General features: G+C 35.4%; 1 protein-coding gene across 4 annotated transcripts in view; it reads left to right on the forward strand.

Moving 5' to 3' along the window:
- The window catches only part of MAGI2 (membrane associated guanylate kinase, WW and PDZ domain containing 2), a 1,485,052-nt gene that overhangs the window by 846,328 nt on the left and 614,653 nt on the right, over nt 1–24,071 (forward strand). For all 4 annotated transcript variants that reach the window (XM_054494395.2, XM_054494398.2, XM_054494397.2 and 1 more), the window contains exon 3: nt 9,444–9,563. In XM_054494395.2, the coding sequence (XP_054350370.1) occupies nt 9,444–9,563 (120 nt within the window). The remainder of the gene's footprint in view (nt 1–9,443; nt 9,564–24,071) is intronic.

The raw sequence follows: 24,071 nt of genomic DNA on the forward strand, positions 1-24,071 counted from the left end.
CGCCACCACGCCCAGCTAATTTTTTGTATTTTTAGTGGAGACGGGGTTTCACCGTGTTGGCCAGGATGGTCTCTATCTCCTGACCTCGTGATCCGCCCGCCTCGGCCTCCCAAAGTGCTGGGATTACAGGCGTGAGCCACAGCGCCAGGCCTTGATGCAGCCAATGTTTTAAGAAACACCAAATTTGGGTCCGATGCTGCCTCAATCCAAACTGTTAAAATTTAAAACAGTAATTGATGCTATATGGGGCACTATTTTGAACCTTTATATCCAAGATAGTCAGTGAGGTTTCTTCTTCAAAAAAAAAAAAAGCCTGTTTTTGGAAGATACCTAACATTGTTAGTATATGCCAGTGCTGCTTTAAACAAAAATTGACAACATGTTATCTTAGGGGAAGAGAGTTTTGAAATAATTACTGAGGTTAAGAGCAACACACTGTTAAGAAAATAAGTCAAATTAACTACCAATATTTTACAAATGGATTTTTCAAATCTTCAATATTTTATAAAATGTGCATAGTGTTTTATTGAGGCTATTAATAATTTTTATACTTAATAAGTGATTTATTTCATTGAATTGTAGGTTTTAATTTTTTTTTTTTTTTTTTACCTCAAACCAATCCACCCCATCAGTTAACAGGAAATCTGTAAGGCCTACATTACTTTATAATCTGTCTATCACATACAATTCAATGACCCAAACTATATTATTTGCTTTGCTTACTTTAGCTCTATGTTTGTATAAAACCATACTTTGGGATTTTATATGATTGAAAATGAGTATAATAAAACCTAAGGCCTAAGCTGGTTGTGTAAAAATTGATTACAGGCATTGGCCAAAGGAATCTGTCGGATGTATGTTTTTATTGGCAGCACACACAAATCTGGTGATTGTGTTCTTACTTGCTGATGAGTAACTGACCAACTTAAGTGTCTTCAAGAATCTAAGAGTTAGTTAAGCAAAGGTCAGATACAGAGGAAGTCACCCTAGCTGTCAAGATCTATTTTTTCCAGCTTGCAATTGAGAAACACCGGGAAGAAGAAAGGGAGAATATATGAGTAAGAACAGAATTCAGTTTCTCACATTCTCACACAATGACCCATCTGCTTAGAATACATTGACTTAATGATTAATTCCAAGTCTGTTTCTTTAGCAAATATGTATTGGGTACCTGCCATGCGGCAAGCACTATGGAATTTTTAATATATCAGAATAGATCGCAATAGATGACTGCACTGAACCATCATCTAAGTAATAATACTGTCTGTCAAGCTGGTGACTCTTTTGAAGAAAAGTATTTTACTCAAACTAGGAAATAGCAGAAAGCTGAGGGGAAATACGCTTTAGAATTATATTTACCACAAATGCCCTTTTCTTCCTAAGACAAAAAGAGCAATGTTCCTTCATTTAAACAGTAGGTTAATAAAAAAATTCCATTGGCACTCCCAGTTGCCATGGTAACAAAATGACAAGTCGCCTCCATGTGATTTCACTGTGTATCAATAAGCTAACCATTTGGGAGATAATGCATTTTGTTTAGACATGTCTTTTGAGCAGAAGCACTGTATGCTTTCATTACCCCATGAAGGAGGTGTTGTTCATACAGTACTTAATTTAGCAATTAATAAATAAGCTGTTTTGTTGTTTAAGAAATTAATTAATAAAAGATGAAACAAAGCCTCAACTTAGCATTTTCTCTCTTTCAGTTCTATTTATTTTTCCTTTGGAGGAGTGGTCTGGAATAAATAATAAGAATAAAGTATGTAAATTATAATTTGGATAATAAAACTTATTTTGGACTTTCCTATACACCACTTAGGAAAGCCCCAACCAAAACAGAAGAGCAATAAAAGAAGGTGAGCTTCAGCTATATGATGAATCATCTATATTCCCTCTTTTATTCTCCACATCTTCCACCCCATTTCTAGTGCTGGATAATTACTTGTATTACTGTTGAGTCTTGCTTTGCTGTCAACTATTCATCATCTTTTGAGTTGTAAAAGCAACTGTAATTATTTCAGCATAAAAGTAAGTAACCACTTCAAAAAATTTGTTTCCCCAGTCTAGATATTAATTACCTTTAGCTGCAAATTACCATTGTACAACACTTCATTTCATATCACATATATTTTCCTTATTTTTAGAATCATACTGCTTTCCAAAGAGGTGTTCATAGATTTCCAATTGCTTTCTCCTTCTTCAGCCACTGCCTTGCCCATTGACATAACACCAGCTAATATCCTTTCTTCCCAGACACATAGATCTAAAATGCTTTCTGACTCTTGTTGTAGGTGCTACGCCTGCAGGTAAAATTAAATGACCTACTAATCAGGTTTTATGAGCACTTTCACACTTTTCAAATGACTCAGCAAATGGCAAAAACCTTCTAGCAGCCTAGGCCATTGGCATTAGCTGTTTTACATGTCTATCTACAAAAGACAAAAGGATCCTTGTAAATAGCGACCAAGCCATTGTGTACTACATCTTAGTGTGTAATCAGACAAAATGGATTTATATCTTGACTCATGTTTTTTTCATACCCAAACAGTAAAAAAGGCAATTTGTATCTTCAGGAATAAATTTTTTTTATTATAAGTGTTAGCCTGAATGAAGTTGAGTGATTTAAAGCTTTGATTATAATATATTCCAAAAGTAAGATACCACAAATGATATTTGTGAAATTGTAGTATTCTTAGTAGAACTATTAATATTCCTTAAAAGGAATGCAGATATTGTTGGCATGGTGTTTATGCTTTTATTTTTATAATGCCCTTTTATGTCTATTATTTACCTCAGTGCATAAGAAAATCGATGATGAACTAAATAATGTTTTTATCTAGAATCATATATGTAAAACATTAAAACAAAAATGGAATGTAGATGTCCTCAATTTTTAATCTAAGAACCTTTTTATCGCACCATTTTATCACACCACATCATTCTGTCACTTTCTTTTTTTGAGACCGAGTCTCGCTCTGACGCCAAGGCTAGAGTGCAGTGGCCCGATCTGGGCTCATTGCAAGCTCCGCCTCCCGGGTTCACGCCATTCTCCTGCCTCAGCCTCCCGAGTAGCTGGGACTACAGGCGCCCGCCACCACGCCGGGCTAATTTTTATGTATTTTTAGTCGAGACGTGGTTTCACCGTGTTAGCCAGGATAGTCTTGATCTCCTGACCTCGTGATCCGCCCACCTCGACCTCCCAAAGTGCTGGGATTACAGGCGTGAGCCACCGCACCCGGCCATTCTTTCTCTTTTTTAAAAAACTTTTAGGTTCTGGGAATACATGTGAAGATTTGTGACAAAGGTAAACTCATGTCATGAGGGTTTGCTGTGCAAATTATTTCCTCACCCAGGTATTAAGCCCAGTACCCAATAGTTATCTTTTTTGCTCCTCTCCCTCCTTCCACCTTCCACCCTCAAGTAGACCCCAGTGTCTGTTGTTTCCTACTTTGTGTTCCTATGTTCTCACCACTTAGCTGCCACTTATAAGTGAGAACATGCAGTATTTGATTTTCTGTTCGTACATTAGTTTGCTAAGGGTAATAGCCTCCGGCTCCATCCATGTTCCCATAAAATACATGCTCTCGTTCATTTTACAATTGCATCGTATTCCATGGTGTATATCTACCATGTTTCTTTATCCAATCTGTCACTGAAGAACATACAGGTTGATTCCACGTCTTTGTTATTGTGAATACTGCTGCAGTGAACATTCGTGTGCACGTGTCTTTACGGTAGAATGATTTATATTCCTCTGGGTATATACCCAGTAATGGGATTGCTGGGTTGAATGGTAGTTCCGTTTTTAGCTCTTTGAGGAATTGTCATACTGCTTTCCACAATGGCTGAACTAATTTACACTCTAATAACAGTGTGTAAGTGTTCCTTTTTCCCACAACCTCGTCATTTTCTTCTTTTAAAAATGTGGGTTGACATGTAAGTGTCTGTGTGTGCACATACACCAGTCATTGGAACCTACCATGCACTGCCATGTTTATCCTTTGAAAATGATTTTGATAGTTCAAAAATACCTGTATCAGGCACAAAGATGTTAAGCCAAATGACCTAAGCTAATCCAAGCAATATGTGAAATAAGTGAAATTTCTCTTTAAGGATGTAGTGATTCTTTCTAAAATATAACCAGGCTCTTTCTGGATCCCCTGTTGACTTCCAGCAGTCTCCCACTTAGCTAACACTCACCTGGGTAGTGTACAGCCTACAAGTATTGTGGGTCTCTGCTCCCCTTCGGGTCTTTTTCTCACAGTCTCTTCTCCTCCACCCTTTTCTCCATACTGTCTAAGCTAACAGAAATCTCAGTATTTGACCCACTAAATTGTGCATACGTTCTAACAATCTGATTTATGGTCAATTAATAAGATTTAACCCTTCATAGCATACTATATAACTTTTTATTTTTTATTTATTATCTGCCTCTCCCTATTAAAATATTAGTTCCATGAAGGCAGGAATCTTAGTCTGTGTTATTCAGAGATACAGCTCAAGCATCTAGAATAGTGTTTGGCACACAGTAAGTGCTCAGTTAATGTTTATGGCAATACTTCATTAAAAAAATCATTTCTGCTCTTCCAGGCAATAGTACTTAACATATAATAATTCTTGTTGAGTATTTAAAATGTGCCAAACATTGTCTTAAGTATGTTGTATGATTTATCCCATTTGTTCCTCACATTAGCCCTATGAAGATGCTACTACTATTGTTCCCATTTTACAGATAAGAAAACTAGAGTTTACAGAGGTGGAGAACCTTGCTCAAGGTAATACTGATAACAAGTGGCTGAGTCCCAAAAAGCACAGGCAGCTTACTTTCAAAACATCATACATTTTAAAGGTAGTTTCTTCTTCATCTGAACCAAAGAGTAATTCTAATGGTGGAAATTTTAGGTTAAAGAGAAAGCAGAATGACACATGACAAGCCAGAAAGGAGGGTATTACATAAACAGAAAATTCTTATGTTATGTCTCCTCACATGTTCCATCAAGGCAAGCCCATGTAAAGAAACGCCACAAGCTGGCATACCATGAGAGTTGTGTTTTATTGTAAATAATAGAATCATGGCATTCTCTGTTTCTTCTTGACTCTCAGTATCTTTCTCTGCCTCCCATTTTCAACCCACTCTCTTGACCATAGATTGGGTAGATAAGCCTTTAGAGAGGGAATGTGATCCGCCTGGTGCTTCACCAGGGCTCATCAGGAAGACACAGCGATGAACTAAAGAGGGAGGCAGGCACACCAGTGACAGAGACACCGCCTGGTCCAGGAGGGCGGTGCTGGGATCAGAGACAGTATAGACGGGAAGGATGATGTTGTGGAGATATGGGACATAGAACTTGCCAAATATTTGGAGGTGGGATAAAGGAGTGAGGGAGGACTCAAAGGTAGGTGACTCTGAGGTGCAAGTTTCAAACCAGCACAACTAGAAGAATGGTGGTGGCATGAACAGGGCAGCAAGATGAAGAAATACATTTTCATGATTACATTTTCCTGAAATGCTGTCAGATTTGCCACTAGTGAGGATGGAATAAAGACATTTTCAGGCTTGCAAAATCTCAAACAATGTAGCTTCCATGCAACCTTCGACAGGAAGCTTCCAACAGATGTGCTCTGCCACCATGAGGATGTAGACCACAAAAATAGACATGGGGTCTAGGGAAGAGGAGAAACTGCACAAGACAGAGGCAAAGTGACTCCCCAGGATGATGGCAAAGGATGATCCCTGGATGGCAGCTGACAGTCCAGACTGGAGCATGTCAGAAGCCTCCAGGAAAGATTTCTTCAAGAGGATAAACTTGATAAAATATAAAATGTATTTGTGAATTTTGAGAGGAGATTTATCTCTCAAGGAGAGAGTTTATTTAATGATTAATGAATGGAAAATGGAAATGAAAACATATTACATCTAGAGTAATCAAAAAGTTACACACGGCCGGGCGCAGTGGCTCATGCCTGTAATCACAGCACTTTGGGAGGCTGAGGTAGGGGAATCACAAGGTCAGGAGATTGAGACCAGCCTGGCCAACACGGTGAAACCCGGTCTCTATTAAAACTACAAAAATTAGCCAGGTGTGGTGGCACACACCTGTAGTCACAGCTACTCAAGAGGCTGAGGCGGGAGAATCGCTTGAACCCTGGAGGCAGAAGTTGCAGTGAGCCGTGATTGTGCCACTGCATTCTCAGTCTGGGCAACAGAGCAAGACTCCGTCTCAAAAAAAAAAAAAAAAAAAAAAAGTTACACACAAACAGTCAGTACACCACAAGTTTCAGCTGGGAATAGATTTACATAGAATTATTAATGTAAACACTTAACACTAATCTAAACACAAGATTGTTCCATTAAAAGAATGGAAGAAAAGCAGGAAGTGGTATGTGCAGTGGGGTTAGAATTATAGGCAAAAAAAGAGTTAAACTCTCATTTTCTTTAAAATCAAGAAAAAATTACTAAAGTAAAAAATCAAGAGGCATCTTAAAGTATTTAGAGATTTGGGGGTTAAACAAATTAATCAGCTAAAATCAGTGTATTTTTCTCTGGATAAAAACAAAGGGCTTCCAGGGGCTGGGTGGTGATAATGAGGGTCTGCTTTTTAAAAATAACAAGTCTTATAGAAGTGTTTGAAGACTTAAAATATCTGTATATGCAACTTTGACAAATAAAATATTTTATTTAATTTAAATTATTTAATTTAAAATATATAATTCTAAAAGCAAAGGAAAAGAAATTTGTCTTAGCAAGATGGATGATAATTCCAATAAAGGCTTAATTTTGAAGGAAAAATACGAGAGTAATGCAGATAAGAAAAATTAGGAAACTTTAGGAAATTTGATTTCAGATTGTCTCTTACTTTGCCAAGAAAGAATGAGCTCATATCTTCTGTAAAACGTCAAAGCAGTTGAATATTAGAAAATGTTGGGAATATAAGAGAGAGACAAGAAGACACACATAAAAGAATTACCAAGCATCAGGAGGATCAAACTGACATTAAGTAATCTGAATTTGTGGAGTACTTTGTCAGAGAAAGTTTGTTTTTTTATAGCAACTGCTGTCAATAATGAAATAACCAACAGTGAACATGGGGGTTAATTATGAATGGGGGAATCATGAAGGTGAACTAAAGGAAGGAAGAGATTCTGGTTTTTTCGTAGTCCTTTAGTAGTTAGGGAGGCAAGTAAAGCCAGATTTGGGGAACATCAGGGAAATTACAAGAGATCAGGGACTAGAGATCATAATTAGAAAGAAGAACAGAATAGGAAAAAAGGATCAGAGACTGATGTCAAAGATGGAGGTTGCAGCATTTGAGATTGTAGAGCAGAACTTCAAGCCACAATGAGGTAGGTGAACTGCCAGTCCAAGTAGGCAGCCAGCATCAGTTGGGTCAATAGCAATAGGTGATACTCACTGATGTTGCCTATCCCAGAAGGAAGAATTCAATCACAGAGGTCTGAAGTGCAAGATGGAGATGGAAAGCCACTTAGTGAACCGAAAGTACTGATGGGCCTCCCAAGAAGAGCACAACTACAAATGTTCACTAAAATTTGGTACAGCTATGTTACTCCAAACAAGTCAGCAGCCCTGGAAATTGCCCTCAATCATGTGATCCTGGTGCTCACCTGGTGCTAGGAATGCATTACCATACTGCAAGCAGTTAAAGTGTGCAGCTTCTGAAATATGCAGATAAATTAGTAAGGAAAATTGAGTCTTTGTTATGTGATTTTTTTCTTAATGATTGGAGTATGTTCTAAATAAACAGAAAAACAAATTGATTGCCAAAAACCATGTTAATGCACTTTTAATTCACAAGGGTTAAGCACATAAAAGTCAGAATATTGAAAGTTAAGGTTCTCATGGAAACATTAATTTGACGATATTATGCATACTAGATGTAGGTAGTTTGTATTTTATAGCATAAAAGCAGCAGGAAAATATTGCAAAATGTGACTCAGTTAAACAAAATAACCAATTCAAGGAAAGTCATTAAACATAATTATGGAAAAAAATTGTTTTGCAACTCCCAAAGACGAGTTATAAAACTTGATTTTAGAAAATAATAACTTCAAATCTTAAAAAATGTTTTCAATAGGAATTATTCATTTTTATCCAAAATCAAATTTCCCTGGCATATTGTACATTCTGACATTAGCTTCTGCTTCTCAGTTGCAGTCCAGATTTGATTCTAATAGACCAAAAGGAGAACTGACTGGCTATTTTCATGACCTAGTTGATAAAGATTTCAAATGCAGAGAACAAAAATAAAATTTAAGGATTTAAAATACTTTTTTAGCATATAGACAATATGGGGGAGTCTATATATATGAAGCCTGCCAATGTGCTACCTTATATATCTGGCTTCTGTATATTTCTGCATACTTCTTTGCATGTATGCATTATGTAAATTCCAATCTGACCATGCAAAACGCCTATGTAGGTGGCATAGAAAAAGGAAGAAGCTTAGGGCTTATTCAGGGAAGGAAGTATTACCTGGAAACAAACCTGCAGCCTTGAATATGTCTCTGTTTCTGCTCTTGCCTCACAAACTAGACAGCATGCCTGGAAGGCTGTGTTCTTCAGGAGAGCTGGACTGAGCTACAATCTGAGTAGCTGATACTCCTGCCACCTTGGCCCTCATAGCTCCATTCCCTCTATGGGTGACGGAGGAGTCAGGAACAGTGGTCCCATGCAGTAACCCTTGGTAGTAGGGAGTCACTTCAGTCAGAATTAGAGGCAGTAATGAGAGAAGGAAGGCTGCATAAGGGAGAGCCTGTGTGATGGAGTCAGAGAAAGTTTTCTCCTGTCAAATTAGATACTGTATTCCCAGCATCACAATTACTACTGCAATTTAATTATTACACAATTCTAATTATTTAATTTTAAATGATAGTAAAGGTTTTGTGAACCTTTAGATCAAATAAAAATGGCTCTGGGTGCAAACTTAACAAATGAAAACCAACAAACAGTCCTTCCAAAAGAAAGCAGATTATGAAAATAAAAAGATAAATTGACATTTTCCTAAGATCGCTACTTTCCATTGTATTTTATGTCATAGCACAGCAGTCTGCAGGACAATAGAGGTTCATTCATGGAGTGAAATATATAAATTCCTGAACTAGCAGACTACTGGCTCAATATCCAAACCACCTCTTCAAAAAGGGCACAATGTTCTGAATTTTTCACTGAAAAATAATATGCAGCCATATCCCATGGCAATGAACTCTTCATAAGCTTGATGAAGAAAAGTGCTTTGTACATTTACTTTAATCTTTACCCCCCTGCTGTTTTCTGTTGCCAAACAAACAGAAGGACAAATGCAGACTGCCAACTTGCAGGATGTACAAACAAGTGGCACTGAATATTCAGAAGTATGCTCGTATTTCTAAAGTTCAACAACAAATCACTTAGCGTCTTTCTTTTGTTTTTACTTTTCTTTATTCAGGCACCACAAGGCCACATAAGGAGGGTGAGGTCCCTGGAGTGGATTATATTTTCATCACTGTTGAAGATTTTATGGAATTGGAGAAAAGTGGTGCTCTCCTAGAAAGTGGGACTTATGAAGGTAAGCACAACGTTCCTGAGAAATCTTTCTTGTTGGCATCACATTTTTCTCATTCGATGGAAATGCACTGGGACACCAGGTTACTAATGGGCTGTTTTGGGTTTGAGAGCTTTAATAAGATGAGTTTAGAAATGTATCCTTAAAAAGTTAAAATACGTCTCAATTAAGTGTACTTTTAACACGCCTGGAGAAAAATATATATTTTTAAATATTTTATATTTTATATATATACACCTATTATATATATACCTATTTTATATATATATATACACACACACACACACACACACACACACACCCATTGAAGTATTCTTGTGCTTGTCTCCTGAGGTTAAGCTGTGATCTTTCAGATAAAATGTCTTTATCTCAAGATGTCATCTAAAAGAAGGAAGGGCTAGAATTCTATTCCTGTCATTATCCCTGTGTAGCTTTCTCAAATTACTCTACCTCACTTGCCTTCAGTTTCTTCCTATGCAAAATTATGGGGTAGAAAAAAATATGATCTGTGAATGAACTCCAAAGCTGTACCACAATAGAAGTCTCCTTGTGTACCCAAATCAAACGTGAAGAGCAAATGAAACCAAAACCTTGAATGCAGGAAATATGCCTCAGTGGAAGAAGCACTAAAACATAAGCCAAAATCTCTGTTTCAAACTAGGCTTCATTATTTATCTGCTACAAAAATCAAGTAACAGTTTATGTCACTAAACCTTAGTAGTCTCATCTGTAAAAGTGGAATGATGGCATTAAAAATACAAATAAGTAACAATATGTTGATGTGATTGCATTTATCAATTTGGGTAACATTTATATGCATCTAGTTTATATCTAATGAAAGTATGTATCTGTGTGTATATATAACGAAATTATAACTAAAAAAGTAGAAAATAATTTTTCATTCCTACTTCACAGTTACAAAGTATATGTACAGATGCTATTATTAAGTTCAAAGATTAGTTTTATCAAACTGCAACTAATAGTGATATTAAAAACAAAATTCATGATATATACTTTGCTGCTTAGCCTATCATACATGCAAAGTTCACCAAACGTCATCAAATAAGCTGGGTTTGCTACGTTAACAGTTGGGCCCTCTACTTTCTCCTCGATTTATAGTCATATGTCTCTTAATGAAAGGGATACTTCTGAGAAACACATGGTTAGGCTATTTCGTCACTGAGTGAATATCATAGAGTGTACCTACACAAACCTAGATGCTACAGCCTGATACATTCTAGGCTATGTACTCTAATCTGTTATTTCCAGGCTACTAACCTGTGTGGCATGTTACCTTACTGAATACGTAGGTAATTGTAACCCAATGGTAAGGATTTGTTTATCTAAACATACTTAATCATAGAAAAGGTTAAGTTAAAAATATGATATAAAAGATTAAAACAGTATAGCTATATAAGGTACTTACCATGAATGGAGCTTGCAGGACTGTAAGTTGCTCTGGGTGAGTCCATTAGTGGGTGAGTCCATGAGTGACTGAGTGATGAGTGAATGTGAAGGCCTAGGAAATTACTACATACTACTGCAGACTTTATAAGCATTGTACACTTACGCTATATTAAATGTACTTAAAACTATTTTTTCTTCAATAATAAACTTAGCTTACTGTAACTTTTTACTTTATAAACTTTTCCATTTTTTTTTAACTTTTTGACTCTTTTGTAATCACACTGGATTTAAAACACAAACACATTGTACAGCTGTACAAAAAGATTTTTTCTTTCTTTGTATCCTTTTTCTATAAGCTTTTTTCTATTTAAAATTGTTTTAATTTTATAATTACTATACTTAAATTATGTTTTGTCTGGGGGCTGGGAAATGTATTTTTACATTGTAGCCAATCATTTTTATATTTGTCAATTTAAATCTTATGGGTCTTTTTTATCTCTCTTGATGTCAAATTTTATAGTCTTTTTAAATAAATCCATTTAATTAAAATGTTCAAACAAAATTGTTTTAACTTTTTAAACTTTTTTGTTAAAAAATAAGACACAACCACACACATTAGCCTAGGCCTACACAGGGTCAGGATCATCAGTATCACTGTCTTCCACCTTCACATCTTGTCCCACTGGAAGGTCTTCAGGGGCAATAACAGGCATGGAGCTGTCATCTCCTATGATAACAAAGCCTTCTTCTGGAATACCTCCTAAGAACCTGCCCGAGGCCGTTTAACAGTTTACGTTTTTTAATAAGTAGAAGCAATACACTTCTAAAATAACAATAAAAAGTAAAATACAGTAATTATCTAAGCCAGTAATATAGTCATTTATTATCATTATCAAGTATTACATGCTATACGAAACCGTATGTGCTATACTTTTTTTCTTCTTCAACTTTTAAGTTACATAGGTAAATACGTGCCATAGTGGTTTGCTGCACAAATCATCCCGTCACTTACATATTAAGCCCAGCATCCATTAGCTGTTCTTTCTGATGCTCTCCCCCTTCTCAGCACCCACCCAAAAGGCCCCCAGTGTGTGTTGTTCTCCCCTATATCCGTGTGTTCTCATCAACCAACTCCCACTTCTAAGTGAGAACATGCAGTGTTGGGTTTTCTGTTCCTGCGTTAGTTTTCTGAGGACAATGGCTTCCAACTCCATCCATGTCCCTGCAAAGGACATGCTCTCATTTCTTTTTATGGCTGCATAGTATTCCATGGTATATATGTACCACATTTTCTTTATCCAGCCTTTCATTAACCATTCAGGATATAGGCATGGGTAAATGTTTCGTGATGAAAACACCAAAAGCAATTGCAACAAAAGCGAAAATTGACAAATGGGATCTAATTAAACTAAATAGCTTCTGCACAGCCAAAGAAGCTATCATCAGAGTGAACAGACAACCTACAGAATGGGAGAAAATTTCGCAATCTGTCAGACAAAGATCTAATATTGAGTCTACAAGGAACTTAAAAAATTTTACAAGAAAAAAATAACTGCATTAAAAAGTGGGCAAATGACATGAACAGACACTTCAAAAGACATACATGTGGCCAACAAACATATGAAAAAAAGCTCAACATCACTGATCATTAAAGAAATGCAAATCAAAACCACAATGAGATACCATCTCACATGTCAGAATGGCTATTATTGGAATGTCAAAAAACAACAGATGCTAGTGAGGTTGCTGTACTTTTATATAATTGGTAGAATGGTAGGTTTTGTTATACTAACATCCACAAACACAAATGAGTAATGCATTGCACTATGATATTACAAGGGCTGCAATGTCACTGGGCAATAAGAATTTTTCAGCTCCATTACAAGTTTATGGGACCACCATGATATATGTGGTCTGTCGGTGACCAAAATGTCGTTACACAATGCATGACTGTTCTTAGTTTAGTGAACTGTAGTTATTCAAGAACTCAGTATTTTGAAGTTGTTAAAAGTATTAATATCTCTTCCATTAGCATTTATAAGGCAATCTAGGCGGAGACATTTGCCTAAATTGTGACTGAGATGTTTAATTGCTTCTTGCCACATTTACAGGAAATAGGCAAAAATACCCAGGAAAAGGAAACGGTTTTATGCATTAGTGCTGTACCTTCTTCATATTGTCAAAAATAAAAGATAGTAGAGATTTATTGAAAACATTTTAAATAAAGAAATTGTGTTAATAATATAAAGCTGCCTTAAACTATATATGAAAAAAACTGTAAATCATAGAAAATAACTTTATCAAAGATGTTAAATAATACATTTTACAGAATAATTTCCCATGGGCTTTGTGACATTATTTAGTAACATTCATTAGTTTGCACACCTTTTAATAATAATGTATTATACTTTACAACCTTATTTAAATATCACTTATGTAAGAACGAACCAATGGCTTAACATATCAGATCATTAAAAAAGTGGCGTGATTAACAATGACTTTTTGTTTATAAAAATAAAGACTTTGTAAACTGATTTTATATAAGCTGAAAAATTATGTCAAATGTTAATGGTAAATTTCCATTGTTCTCATGATACACTAGATCTCGTGACATTTAATATAGTATTTTAAAATACAGCTAAACTTTAGGTTCCAATTCACTTTTGAAAGTAATATCCTGAAACTGTATGAACATAACGAAGTTTTGTGAGCCAGAATGGGTTACTCTGAATCTTCTTCAGACACCTTTTCAGTACTGGCACTTTAGTTTGCTGGTTTTGATGCCAACTTAATTGGCCTACTGTGCATAGAGTTGATTATTGGAGAGTGAGGCTGACTTCCATATAAGACTTTGACAATTGTATCAATACCATTGCTTACAAATACACATTGTATACATGGATTAATAAGAATCTCTTTTCTCAAGTCACATAATGACCTGGGTAAACACTTAGGGAATTTTCTTAAACCTCAGGATCTTCAGATTTTCCTGTAACTACAGCTGAGGAACTAGCAAAATTCACCCAATAAAAATTACTGCATTTCTTCACTACTTGTCATAAGCTCTAGACCTAGGGCTACCATTTAATGTGTTTTTTGGGAGTTTTGTTTTTTGTTTTCGTTTTGTCAGGGAAAACTAAGGAATGTGTTTTTGCATGGTTGGTACTTTCAGGATATACAGAATTCTGTGCTACTCAACTGGACAAAGACCTGAGAACTTTTATATTGAAAAACCTAGCAATTAATGGTTCCTTTAATAAAAAGTCTCATTTATTTAAATTACACATTCTCCCTTCTGCAGTGTTTAGGTCATTGCTCCCTTTCCTCCTCCTCACCTACTGCAGTCTCATGCCTTCACAGTATTGTTTAGAGTTCTTGGTCAGACCAGAAAATTCATCTATGATATTCTGTGAATACACCAAAGAAAATAAGAAGGAATTGAGTTATTCTCAGCCTTAAGGTTACAGACCTTCTGTTAACTATGTGGGATCCATAAGACTGAAAGGGGGTCCCAGAATCTAACCCACAAACCAGAGCAGCAAGACTGCTAATGTAACTGGAGGTAGAGCCATAACCCCTGTTTCTTCTTGCTCATCTGAAATGCTTCCAAAATTGGTGCATTTATTGTCAGGGATATTAGGAACTACTTAATTTGTTTTTTCTATTCACAAAGATCAAGAGAGTCCTTTATAAAATGTCTAGTTTAAGCTGCTCATCATAGAGAAAACCAGTTTTATGGTGTTTCTATGCTTCAGCCTCACCATTGGGTTTTAGAATAGCAAACACTCATCTGAAAAATAGTTATGAGGAAAAAGTCTATTTTTAAAGTATTTTTATGTGTTTGCCTTTTTATTATTGCTAATTCTCATTTTAAACTTTGTGGATAGATGTGGCTAAAGCATAATTTGTCCTTTGGTTAGAAATCAGATAGATTGTCCTGATTTGTAGTCCTGCCTCTTAAGCCTTTTAAGAAATTAACTTAAAGTCCTTGTTCCAAAAGAGCAATTCTGTTACTTCCTGGAGCCTGCAAGGAAGGGCTTAATGTGCTTTAGTTACCATCTATAGCTATGCCACATGGCTGTAGGCAGGGTTTTAGTTGATTCTTAAAGCCTTTCTTCTGCTTCCACCCCCCCATTTCTGAATGCCTCATTTGAATTTGATATAGAACATCTGCTGAGTAGCCTTGCATGTGAATTGCCTGGGGGACTTGGCCATGATGGTAACCATAAAGTGTTGGTAAAGGGACTCTTTTCCATGACTTGGATGATTTCATCCTCACCTTTTCATATTGAATCAGGTTTAAAATTTAGTTGATGAATTTTATTGTTAATAAATTGATTATTAATAGTCCATTATTGATTAATAAGCCCTACTGATGGGTCTGACAAAATCTCAAGTAACATAGAAACTATGAACCTTCATGTTAGGACTGAAGGTGTTGACTTCCTGTGAACACAGACCACAGAGCTCTTTGGATGAATGCAGATAATTCCCTTGGATTTAAGGTCACCTGCAGGTAAAGGTGAGATGCCAAGAGGTGGAATGAAATTAGTAAGTATGGCACTCTAAAAGTTAAGTACTCCAAGTACCTGCAAGGAAGACAGGTCTTTGGGAACTGTCCAAAGTGCTGAATTAACCAGGACTCTAAATCAGCGAATCATGCCTGACCTACTTCTTCCAGGTGTCTGTGATTTTACTTTGGTGGTTTCACTCACCACTTACAGCAGTTGTCTTCCTCAGCCTGTGTTCTGAATGTCATCATTAACTAAACCTGCCTCCCCTGATCTGTGCTTGGATTGATTTCATTTACTTCACCTACTGAGATAACCCACAACTAAGTTCCAGAACACCACTTCTGTTGTAACATCTGCTACCATATTAGGCTGTTTTGTTTTTGAAATAAAGCTATTTTTCTATCTATTGAAAAGGTCATTGATCCTAGAGTTAAATGTTTTCTTTAAGTGGACATAAGCCCAATTGTAATATTGTCCCAATTTTTAAGAGGATCAAATCAAGACCAGCAAGTTATTTAGGCATCTGACACAATATAGTACAAATACATTTCCCTCCTCCTAATGTTGTGATTTCTTATAATCGTGGACCCTGGTATACACGTAGACTTGAGCCTACTGCAAACAGCATACCAGGTTTCTTGAGCAATTTTCTTAAGAGGACTGTGAAATTCAAGTTTTCTCATAACTACATAAAGGAATGCTGTACTTCATGATGTGGCACATAAAATCCTATAGAAATTTAAGTAATAAGTACAAATAATTTTCTAGGCAATTAAGCTAAACACTCCTATGATGAGAGAAGATGTATAACAAATTCTACGCAAATCTATTTCATTTTACTAGCTAAAATCAGCTTTTATTTTAGCATAGTTTGATGTATTGATGAAATTTTTAATCTGAAATTTTGAATCTGCAATTAAGATAGCATTGGGTGATAAAGAGATACTCATAAAAAACCATTATTGGCACCACAGATCATCTTGAGCAAAATCGTTCTTCTATCAGTTCAAATTTCTATCCACTGAAATATAAATAATATTTCTTGAAAGGCATGTCAATGCTTAAATTGATGCTAAGATTTTTGTCATTTTAGAAGACCAAAATGATTTCTTTTTTCCCCTTTGCACACTATTACAAGAGGAAATTTTTATTGTGTAAGTAATAACCTTCATAACAGCAGTAGATTCTTGGCGCTTACAGTTAAAACGGTCCAGCTGTTTTTTACATATCCGGGTTGTAGCATTTTTTTCTTTTGATTCCTGTTTCTGGCAATATTTCTATTGTGGAAGATTCTAGGCCATGCATTTGGGTGTACTTTTTAGGAACACTGACCTTTTACTAATCTCACTAAATGTCTATTTGACCAGTAGAGGAAAACATAGTGAAGTTTTATACCCCTTTAAGGTTTTATAATGCCAGAATTTTTTGGTAAGTGATTCAATTTGTGTTCAGAGTTATCAACAGATAGTGCACAGTTTTTGCATGCTATGTTGGTCCAATGTAAGGCACTAAGAATGGAAGTGTCATTGTCTTCTATAATGAAGTAAAACTTGCTTTCAGTTTAGGAATTTTTTGAGCCCAGCTTTTTTGAAATATGCAATGTAAATGCCTATTTCTAAGCACTTTTTTCTCCCTAAAGAGACTAGAAGGACTGACATAAGCAATTAATGATTTTAATATTATCATATAAATCATATAAAATTATTAACTTAAAGACTAATATCAGAGAAAATGAAGTGACTTGCTCTGACACCTTAACTACAATATTAACCTGTTTACTGTTTGTTCTGTAAGTTTTTTGTTCCATTGTAGCTGAAGGAAATATAATTAAGGTCAATATGCACGGGCATAGGATTCACTTCTTTGACTCTCTCACAATCCATAATATTATTAGGTAAAGCCTAGGGTTCTGAAACTGTCATATTCACAGTTTAATTCATTTTTCTCACACTCATATCTTTAATTACAATGATTTACTAACTCTTGTACACATCTCCTAGTTACTTTTTTTCTTTTTTATGTTGTTTTATTTTTAATGGACCAATAATAATTGTGTATATGGGATATAATGTGATGTTTCAAAACATGGCACTATGGAATGATTTAGTCAGGCTAATTAACATCTCTAGCACTTCAATATTTGTTGTTTCTTCATGATGAGAACATTTGAAATTCTTTTTTTTTTTTTTTTTTAGCGATTTTGGAGTATATAATCCATGACGACTATAGTCACCATGCTGAGTAATAGATCACCAGAACCGATTCCTCCTTCTAACTGAAACTTTTTACCCTTTGACCAACATTTCCCCTTGATGTGTCTACCCTCTGTCCTTTACAGCTTCTGGTAACCACCACTCTACTCTCTTCTTCTATGAGTTTGACTTTTTTTGATTCCAGATATAAGTGAAATCATGTCATATTTGTCTCTCTGTGCCTGGCATAAATCACTCAATATAATGTCCTCTAGGTCGATCCATGTTGTTGCAAATGACAGAATTTTCTGCTTTTTAAAGAATGAATAGTATTCTATTGTATATACCACAATATAAAAATCCATTATCTAATGATTGACACTTCAGTTGTCTCCATTTTAATCTGAAACATGTCAAAAATTCACCCAAAAAAAAAATCATGTCCTTTGAGTGGGAAGAAGAAAAATCACGACTTCAAAAATTTTACTTATATTTCCTCCCTACTGCTTTAACAAACAGAACCTATTTACCTTGAATAATTAGGTGCATATTTTCAAACCCTCTGTGTTGTTTTTCTGAGTGGACAAAAATTGGATAACAAAACTGATAATATAATTTAATGTGTGCATTGCTACAGCTATGAATATATATTGTAATATATTCACTGAATCTGACAACTCCATGACTTTCAAATACAGTAAATTTCCTCATTCTATAAGAGGCACACAAGACAGTCTTGATGAAATTGATTCCAACCATTTTTAACTTAAGAGTCCATGTTTCTCTGAAATATCCTCATAGATATAAGCAGTGGCTCTTGCATGTTAAGTCTTGGATTTAACACATAGACCTTAATAAGGCAAATATTTTATTTACCCTAGTCTTTCTCAATGGTGCCCTAATGTGATGACAAAGGTTTTTCAGAGATTTGTTCTATGCATTAATGATTTGAAAGCTATAACCTGATGTCCTGTTGTATAAAAGTCATTTTCGTATTTGAATTTAAAATCTGAAAAAGAAAACCTCAGACATTCTTTCCTTATATCTTCTATATTCCTAATCTGGGGGACAAAGGAGAATAAAATCTAGTTGACCTCAGGTCTGTTATTTCTTTCAGGGGAAATAGAAATCATCAACACTGGAAAAATCAATGCCCTCATTTTTATTGCTAAATAGCTACTTTATTTAAATCATTGATATCCAACCAAGTTATGACAGATGTAGATGGTTTTATGAATTATTTTATAAATGCAACTTTTATTCAGACTGCACAAAAACAATATCTGAAACTTTGAGGCCTCTATTGACCATGCTGTAAACAGAAATACTGAGTGGCTTGATTAAAATTTATAAAGTAATATTTGTCAAAATAATCTGCCTATGTTTAAAAGCAATCATGTTATAGAATATTCACACTGTATGAAACCTCCTCCTTATTGAAGGCTTGGAAACCCTCATTATTATGGCAAATCATTCATAACACTAAATTAAAATTTAGTATCAGTACTTCCTTGACTAATAGTTCTCTTAGATCCTTTGTAGGTTGTATCTATATATAGCAACCAGATAAAATCGGGATCAATTGTCCACATATGATGGCTGCAGAGAACTGATTCCATGAAAGGAAATTCTGAAACACTCTACAAATATGAATTTTTAGGGACCAGTAGAAAGCACAAATTTAAATTATAAGTTACAACAAAATGGAAAATTTGACTTACACTGTCTTCAACCTATTTATTTTAGCTATACTGGCCTCCTTTCTGTTTCTCAAATAACCAGCACATTCCTACCCACACAGGATCTTGAATTTGACATTTCATTTTCCTGGACTACTTTTCTTCCTAATATCCACCTGTTCCTTTTTGTCACTTTATGATATTCATCCAAAAATCAGGTCTTCAGGGAGCTCCTACCTGACTACCTTATCCAAAATTGGACTTGCCCTCATTTTCTATTCCGTTCCAATTATTTATTTTTTATTGCACTTATAACTGACCATTTATTCTATATCCATTTATTTGTTTATTGTCAGTGTACCTCACTAGAAAGTAAACTCAGAGAGTCAGAAAATTTGTTTGAATCACAGTTCATTTTCAAACTTAGAATAATCACTGGCACTTAAGCAGTGCTCAATAAAGGTGGGTTGAATGAATGGATGAATATCTAAGTTTCTTCTTCTAACCCAACAATGAGAACCCTTCTACCCCCACTTAGAGATTTAGCCTGACCCAAGACTCTGGGGCATACCCACTTCCTTGGCTCTAGGCCAATACTTTGAAGCTGCAGCATCCATTTGGCCTTAGAATCTAGTACTGAGTTAACCACGTGTCATAACTGTGATAATTTTGTTTTTATCTTAATTCTCATCATTAACATTGTGAGTCTCTTTCTCTCATATGTTTCCCTCTCACTTTATCTGGGATGTAGTTCTTATCTTGCTATGGCCATTCCTATAGTGTGATTTTCCCTACACTAATTCATAATGTATCAAATCGCTCAAACTCAGAACAGTACATTTGGTCAACAAAACTATGCCTTCAGTCTCTCCCTCCACACACACACACACACACACACACACACACACACCCCAAAGTTCTATGTATTTTACTACTTATGAATTAATGATAATTACCCTTCCCCAAAATTTCTGTCTTTTTTCATGTTCTCTTTTTCTCCCAAATATTATGAAGACTTCCTTGATTTCTCTGCCTTCAATATAGAAAGTCAGTGGAGAGTTAGAGAAAAAAAGTAATGAGGTTAAACCTATGAAAGAGGTAGAAAGGTCCTGGAATATATTGCAAAATATACAAATTCCAAAACTTATTTTAAAGCAAAGGAACTAGAATGAGTGTTTTCTCATTAAAGAAATGTAAAGGCTTTATAAATATGTGGACATGTGGGACTTGGGATTTATTAGCTAATTCACTAACATTTTCTGGCTGCTTTTTGATAAACTATAAGGGAGGATAGGTTTGTTTATTATTCCTTTATTCTAAGGAGAATTAATGGAAAAACCGAAAATGAATTTTTATCAATTAGTAATTGTTCCCTGCTAAGATTCCACCTCACCTTACCCTTCTCTTTTTTCCTTTTACGTTAGAGTGACTTTAAATTATTTTATAATATGTGAAAGTTTGATGCCTTTCACTGATTAACGGGCAGAATTATAAACCTGAAAATGCGTATTTTAAGTATGAATACTAATAGTAACCCAAATTAACACAACATGTGTTGTCAATAAACAAAAAGTTTTAAACAATATACAATAGGCCCAAAATGACATAATTCTGACAATGATGGGTAAATAAAAGGAACATATTTGAGTTAAAATTTTCCAATGAGTTTTCTTCTCTTTTACCTCCATGCCATATGTAAACATACTACAGCAAGGGGCATGTATTTGGCAAGAGAAACCTGCCCTTTGGCACTGGGATCTGGCATTGGAGGATGCCATTTCCCAAAGGGATCTGTTCCCTTTTGGCTGGTCCATAGGAACAGAAAGGTTTCTCCATGCCAGGTCCCCCAGGATCAATTCTAGACGGATTAAATACTTGATATTTCTGCCACTGCTCTCTAAGGATGAGAATAAATGGTCTCCATGAGACTTCCAGAGAAAAACTTTTTGATGCAGCCATCTGGTTTCCCTGGAGATGAAACAAGTGTTATTATACCTGGGATGAAATGTAACACATTACAATAAGTGCAGTTGCTGGCATTTCTACCTTCAAGGATATCTAGGAATGCTAATTTTCAAAGAGTGTATACAGGTTACATAATTTTAATTACTCTCCTCCCTTCTCCCCTATTCCACTTCAATTTAATAGGGGTCTCATTTATGGTAAAATGTAGCAGCAAACTACTAAAAGAAAATGTGTATAATGGTGTATGCAGGTTGGGGAGATGTTGGGATGGAGACTCCTGGAGACAGGCACGTTGACAGCCTGACAGTGAAGGAGGACAGAGGGAAAGTACAGAAAGTTGACAGAGGGAAAGTACAGAAAGTTGACAGAGGGATGCAAAAACTGAGTCATCCATGGTCATTCTTACAGTGGAAGTGCTTATCAGTCTGGCAGAGGTAATCAAAATATTGCAACCCCGCATATCTATTGATTCTCCTAATAATGACCCTGGCTATCCAGAAAACATTAAGTTATGTGCAGAAAGGTAACATTTAAGAAATATTTCTTTTAAATATAATTAAAATTCAAAAGTTTGGACTTCTGAAAGGGAAAGGCTAGAATATTCACCTAATTAGAATACTACATTCCTTGAAAATGCCAGACAAATGTAATGCAACTCTTGGTATAAAATATTTTAGTACATATACACCATGGAATACTATGCAGCCATAAAAAATGATGAGTTCATGTCGTTTGTAGGGACATGGATGAAATCGGAAATTATCATTCTCAGTAAACTATCGCAAGGACAAAAAACCAAACACCGCATGTTCTCACTCATAGATGGGAATTGAACAGTGAGAACACATGGACACAGGAAGGAGAACATCACACTCTGGGGACTGTTGTGGGGTGGGGGGATAGCATTAGGAGATATACCTAATGCTAAATGGCGAGTTAATGGGTGCAGCACACCAGCATGGCACATGTATACATGTAACTAACCTGCACATTGTGCACATGTACCCTAAAACTTAAAGTATAATAATAATAAAAATATATATATATATTTTAACTACCTTCTATTTGGAAACAATTTATATATATATATATATTCAAATTTATGCTCAGATTAAGATTTGACTAAATTGTCTCAACAATTATATCAGAAATGCATTCTATAAATGCAAACAAACCTGACGATGTTCTTACATGCCTAAAATATTCTAAGTATATATAAATATACATTTAAAAAGTGATTAGATATTTTACAATTATAATAAAGTTAAAAACTGCATATTCTTTTGCCCCAATAATGTTTTTCTTGAAGTCAGAAATCTTGTATGTGGCATATTTGTAAAGCAACTAATGAATGTGCTGGATGTAAAATAGATGTGTAAAACTATTGGTGCATTACCAAATTGTTAAAATTGATGTATTAATAAAATGCAAATTTACAAGTTTATCCATTTTTTTAGAAACCTCAGCATGATAGTATGTGGAAATGTTTTCTCTTTTTTTTTTTTTTCTTTCACTTTTGGGACACTCACCTGTCCCCCAGAGTTCTAAGAAGTAAAAGCTGCAGGACACTTGCTTCAAAGCCTATGTTTTTAGTTGGAGAGGAAATAATACATCACTGTCTTGGTTGATTTTCCTGAAAAGCCCACATTCACAGTTTGCAGTATATACTAATTTTTTTTTGAGATGAAGTCTCACTCTGTCATCCAGGCTGGAGTCCAGTGGCGTGATCTCAGCTCACTGCAGCCTCCGCCTCCCAGGTTCAATTGATTCTCCTACCTCAGGCTCCCATGTAGCTGGAATTACAGGCATGCACCACCACACCCAACTAATTTTTTGTATTTTTAGTAGAGATGAGGTTTCACCCTGTTGGCCAGGATGGTCTCAAACTCCTGACTTCAAGTAATCCACCTGCCTCAGCCTCCCGAAGTGCCGGGATTACAGGCATGAGCCACTGCACCAGGCCTCTGTATATATTCGTCTTAGAGGCAAAAAAAAATCAAAAGTTAAAGACATTTGGCCTATTATACTGTCACATTTTTAATTCGTGTTCATAGTCCTGTCTTTGCCATAACCTTCATTTTAGTACACTCGTTTTTCTTTCTTTTAATATTTAGCTCCCGTTTTCATTCTCTCACAATTTAAAAGATTTTCTTTTTACTAGCCTTTAAAGTGTTTTGTTTCTACCAAAAGCTCACTGGCATTATTTGCTTTCTGTACTTTTACTTTATCCTTTGCTTTCTTCTGAGAATTAAGACTCCTTTGTGAATTCTCTACTATAGTTCAACATTATAGCCTAGAAAGCTTCTTCTAGTGGGAAATGCTTCATTTTATACTTCACTTGATCTTATTTCTTGGTTCTGGCTCTTACAAATTAATATGTTTTTTCTTCCTGTAGAGCTATGGGGAAAAACAGTGAGAATAATGGAAATGACATTTACTAATGTACCCACAAGGCAATGGCTCATTGTCGACTACAGAGGAAATTTAACTAAAATGATTTATCTGTCCTGCATGAGAAGCTACACTGTCTTAGAAGGGGGCATGCTCATGGGTATTTTGTTCAAATGAAGATTGTATAGTTTGGCATGTTATATGTTCAGAAACTGATGTAATGTACTCTGATCCTTCACACTTTACATGTTATTCAGTAAATCTAGTGGTATACTGGCATCTTCTCTTAGTAAATGGGTCTTACTACGTACTTACATTTGCCTGAAGTTTGTGTGAATAAAACTAATCATTTAAATGACATTT

This window comes from Pongo pygmaeus, chromosome 6, assembly GCF_028885625.2.
Source record: "Pongo pygmaeus isolate AG05252 chromosome 6, NHGRI_mPonPyg2-v2.0_pri, whole genome shotgun sequence".
Taxonomy (NCBI): Eukaryota; Metazoa; Chordata; class Mammalia; order Primates; family Hominidae; genus Pongo; species Pongo pygmaeus.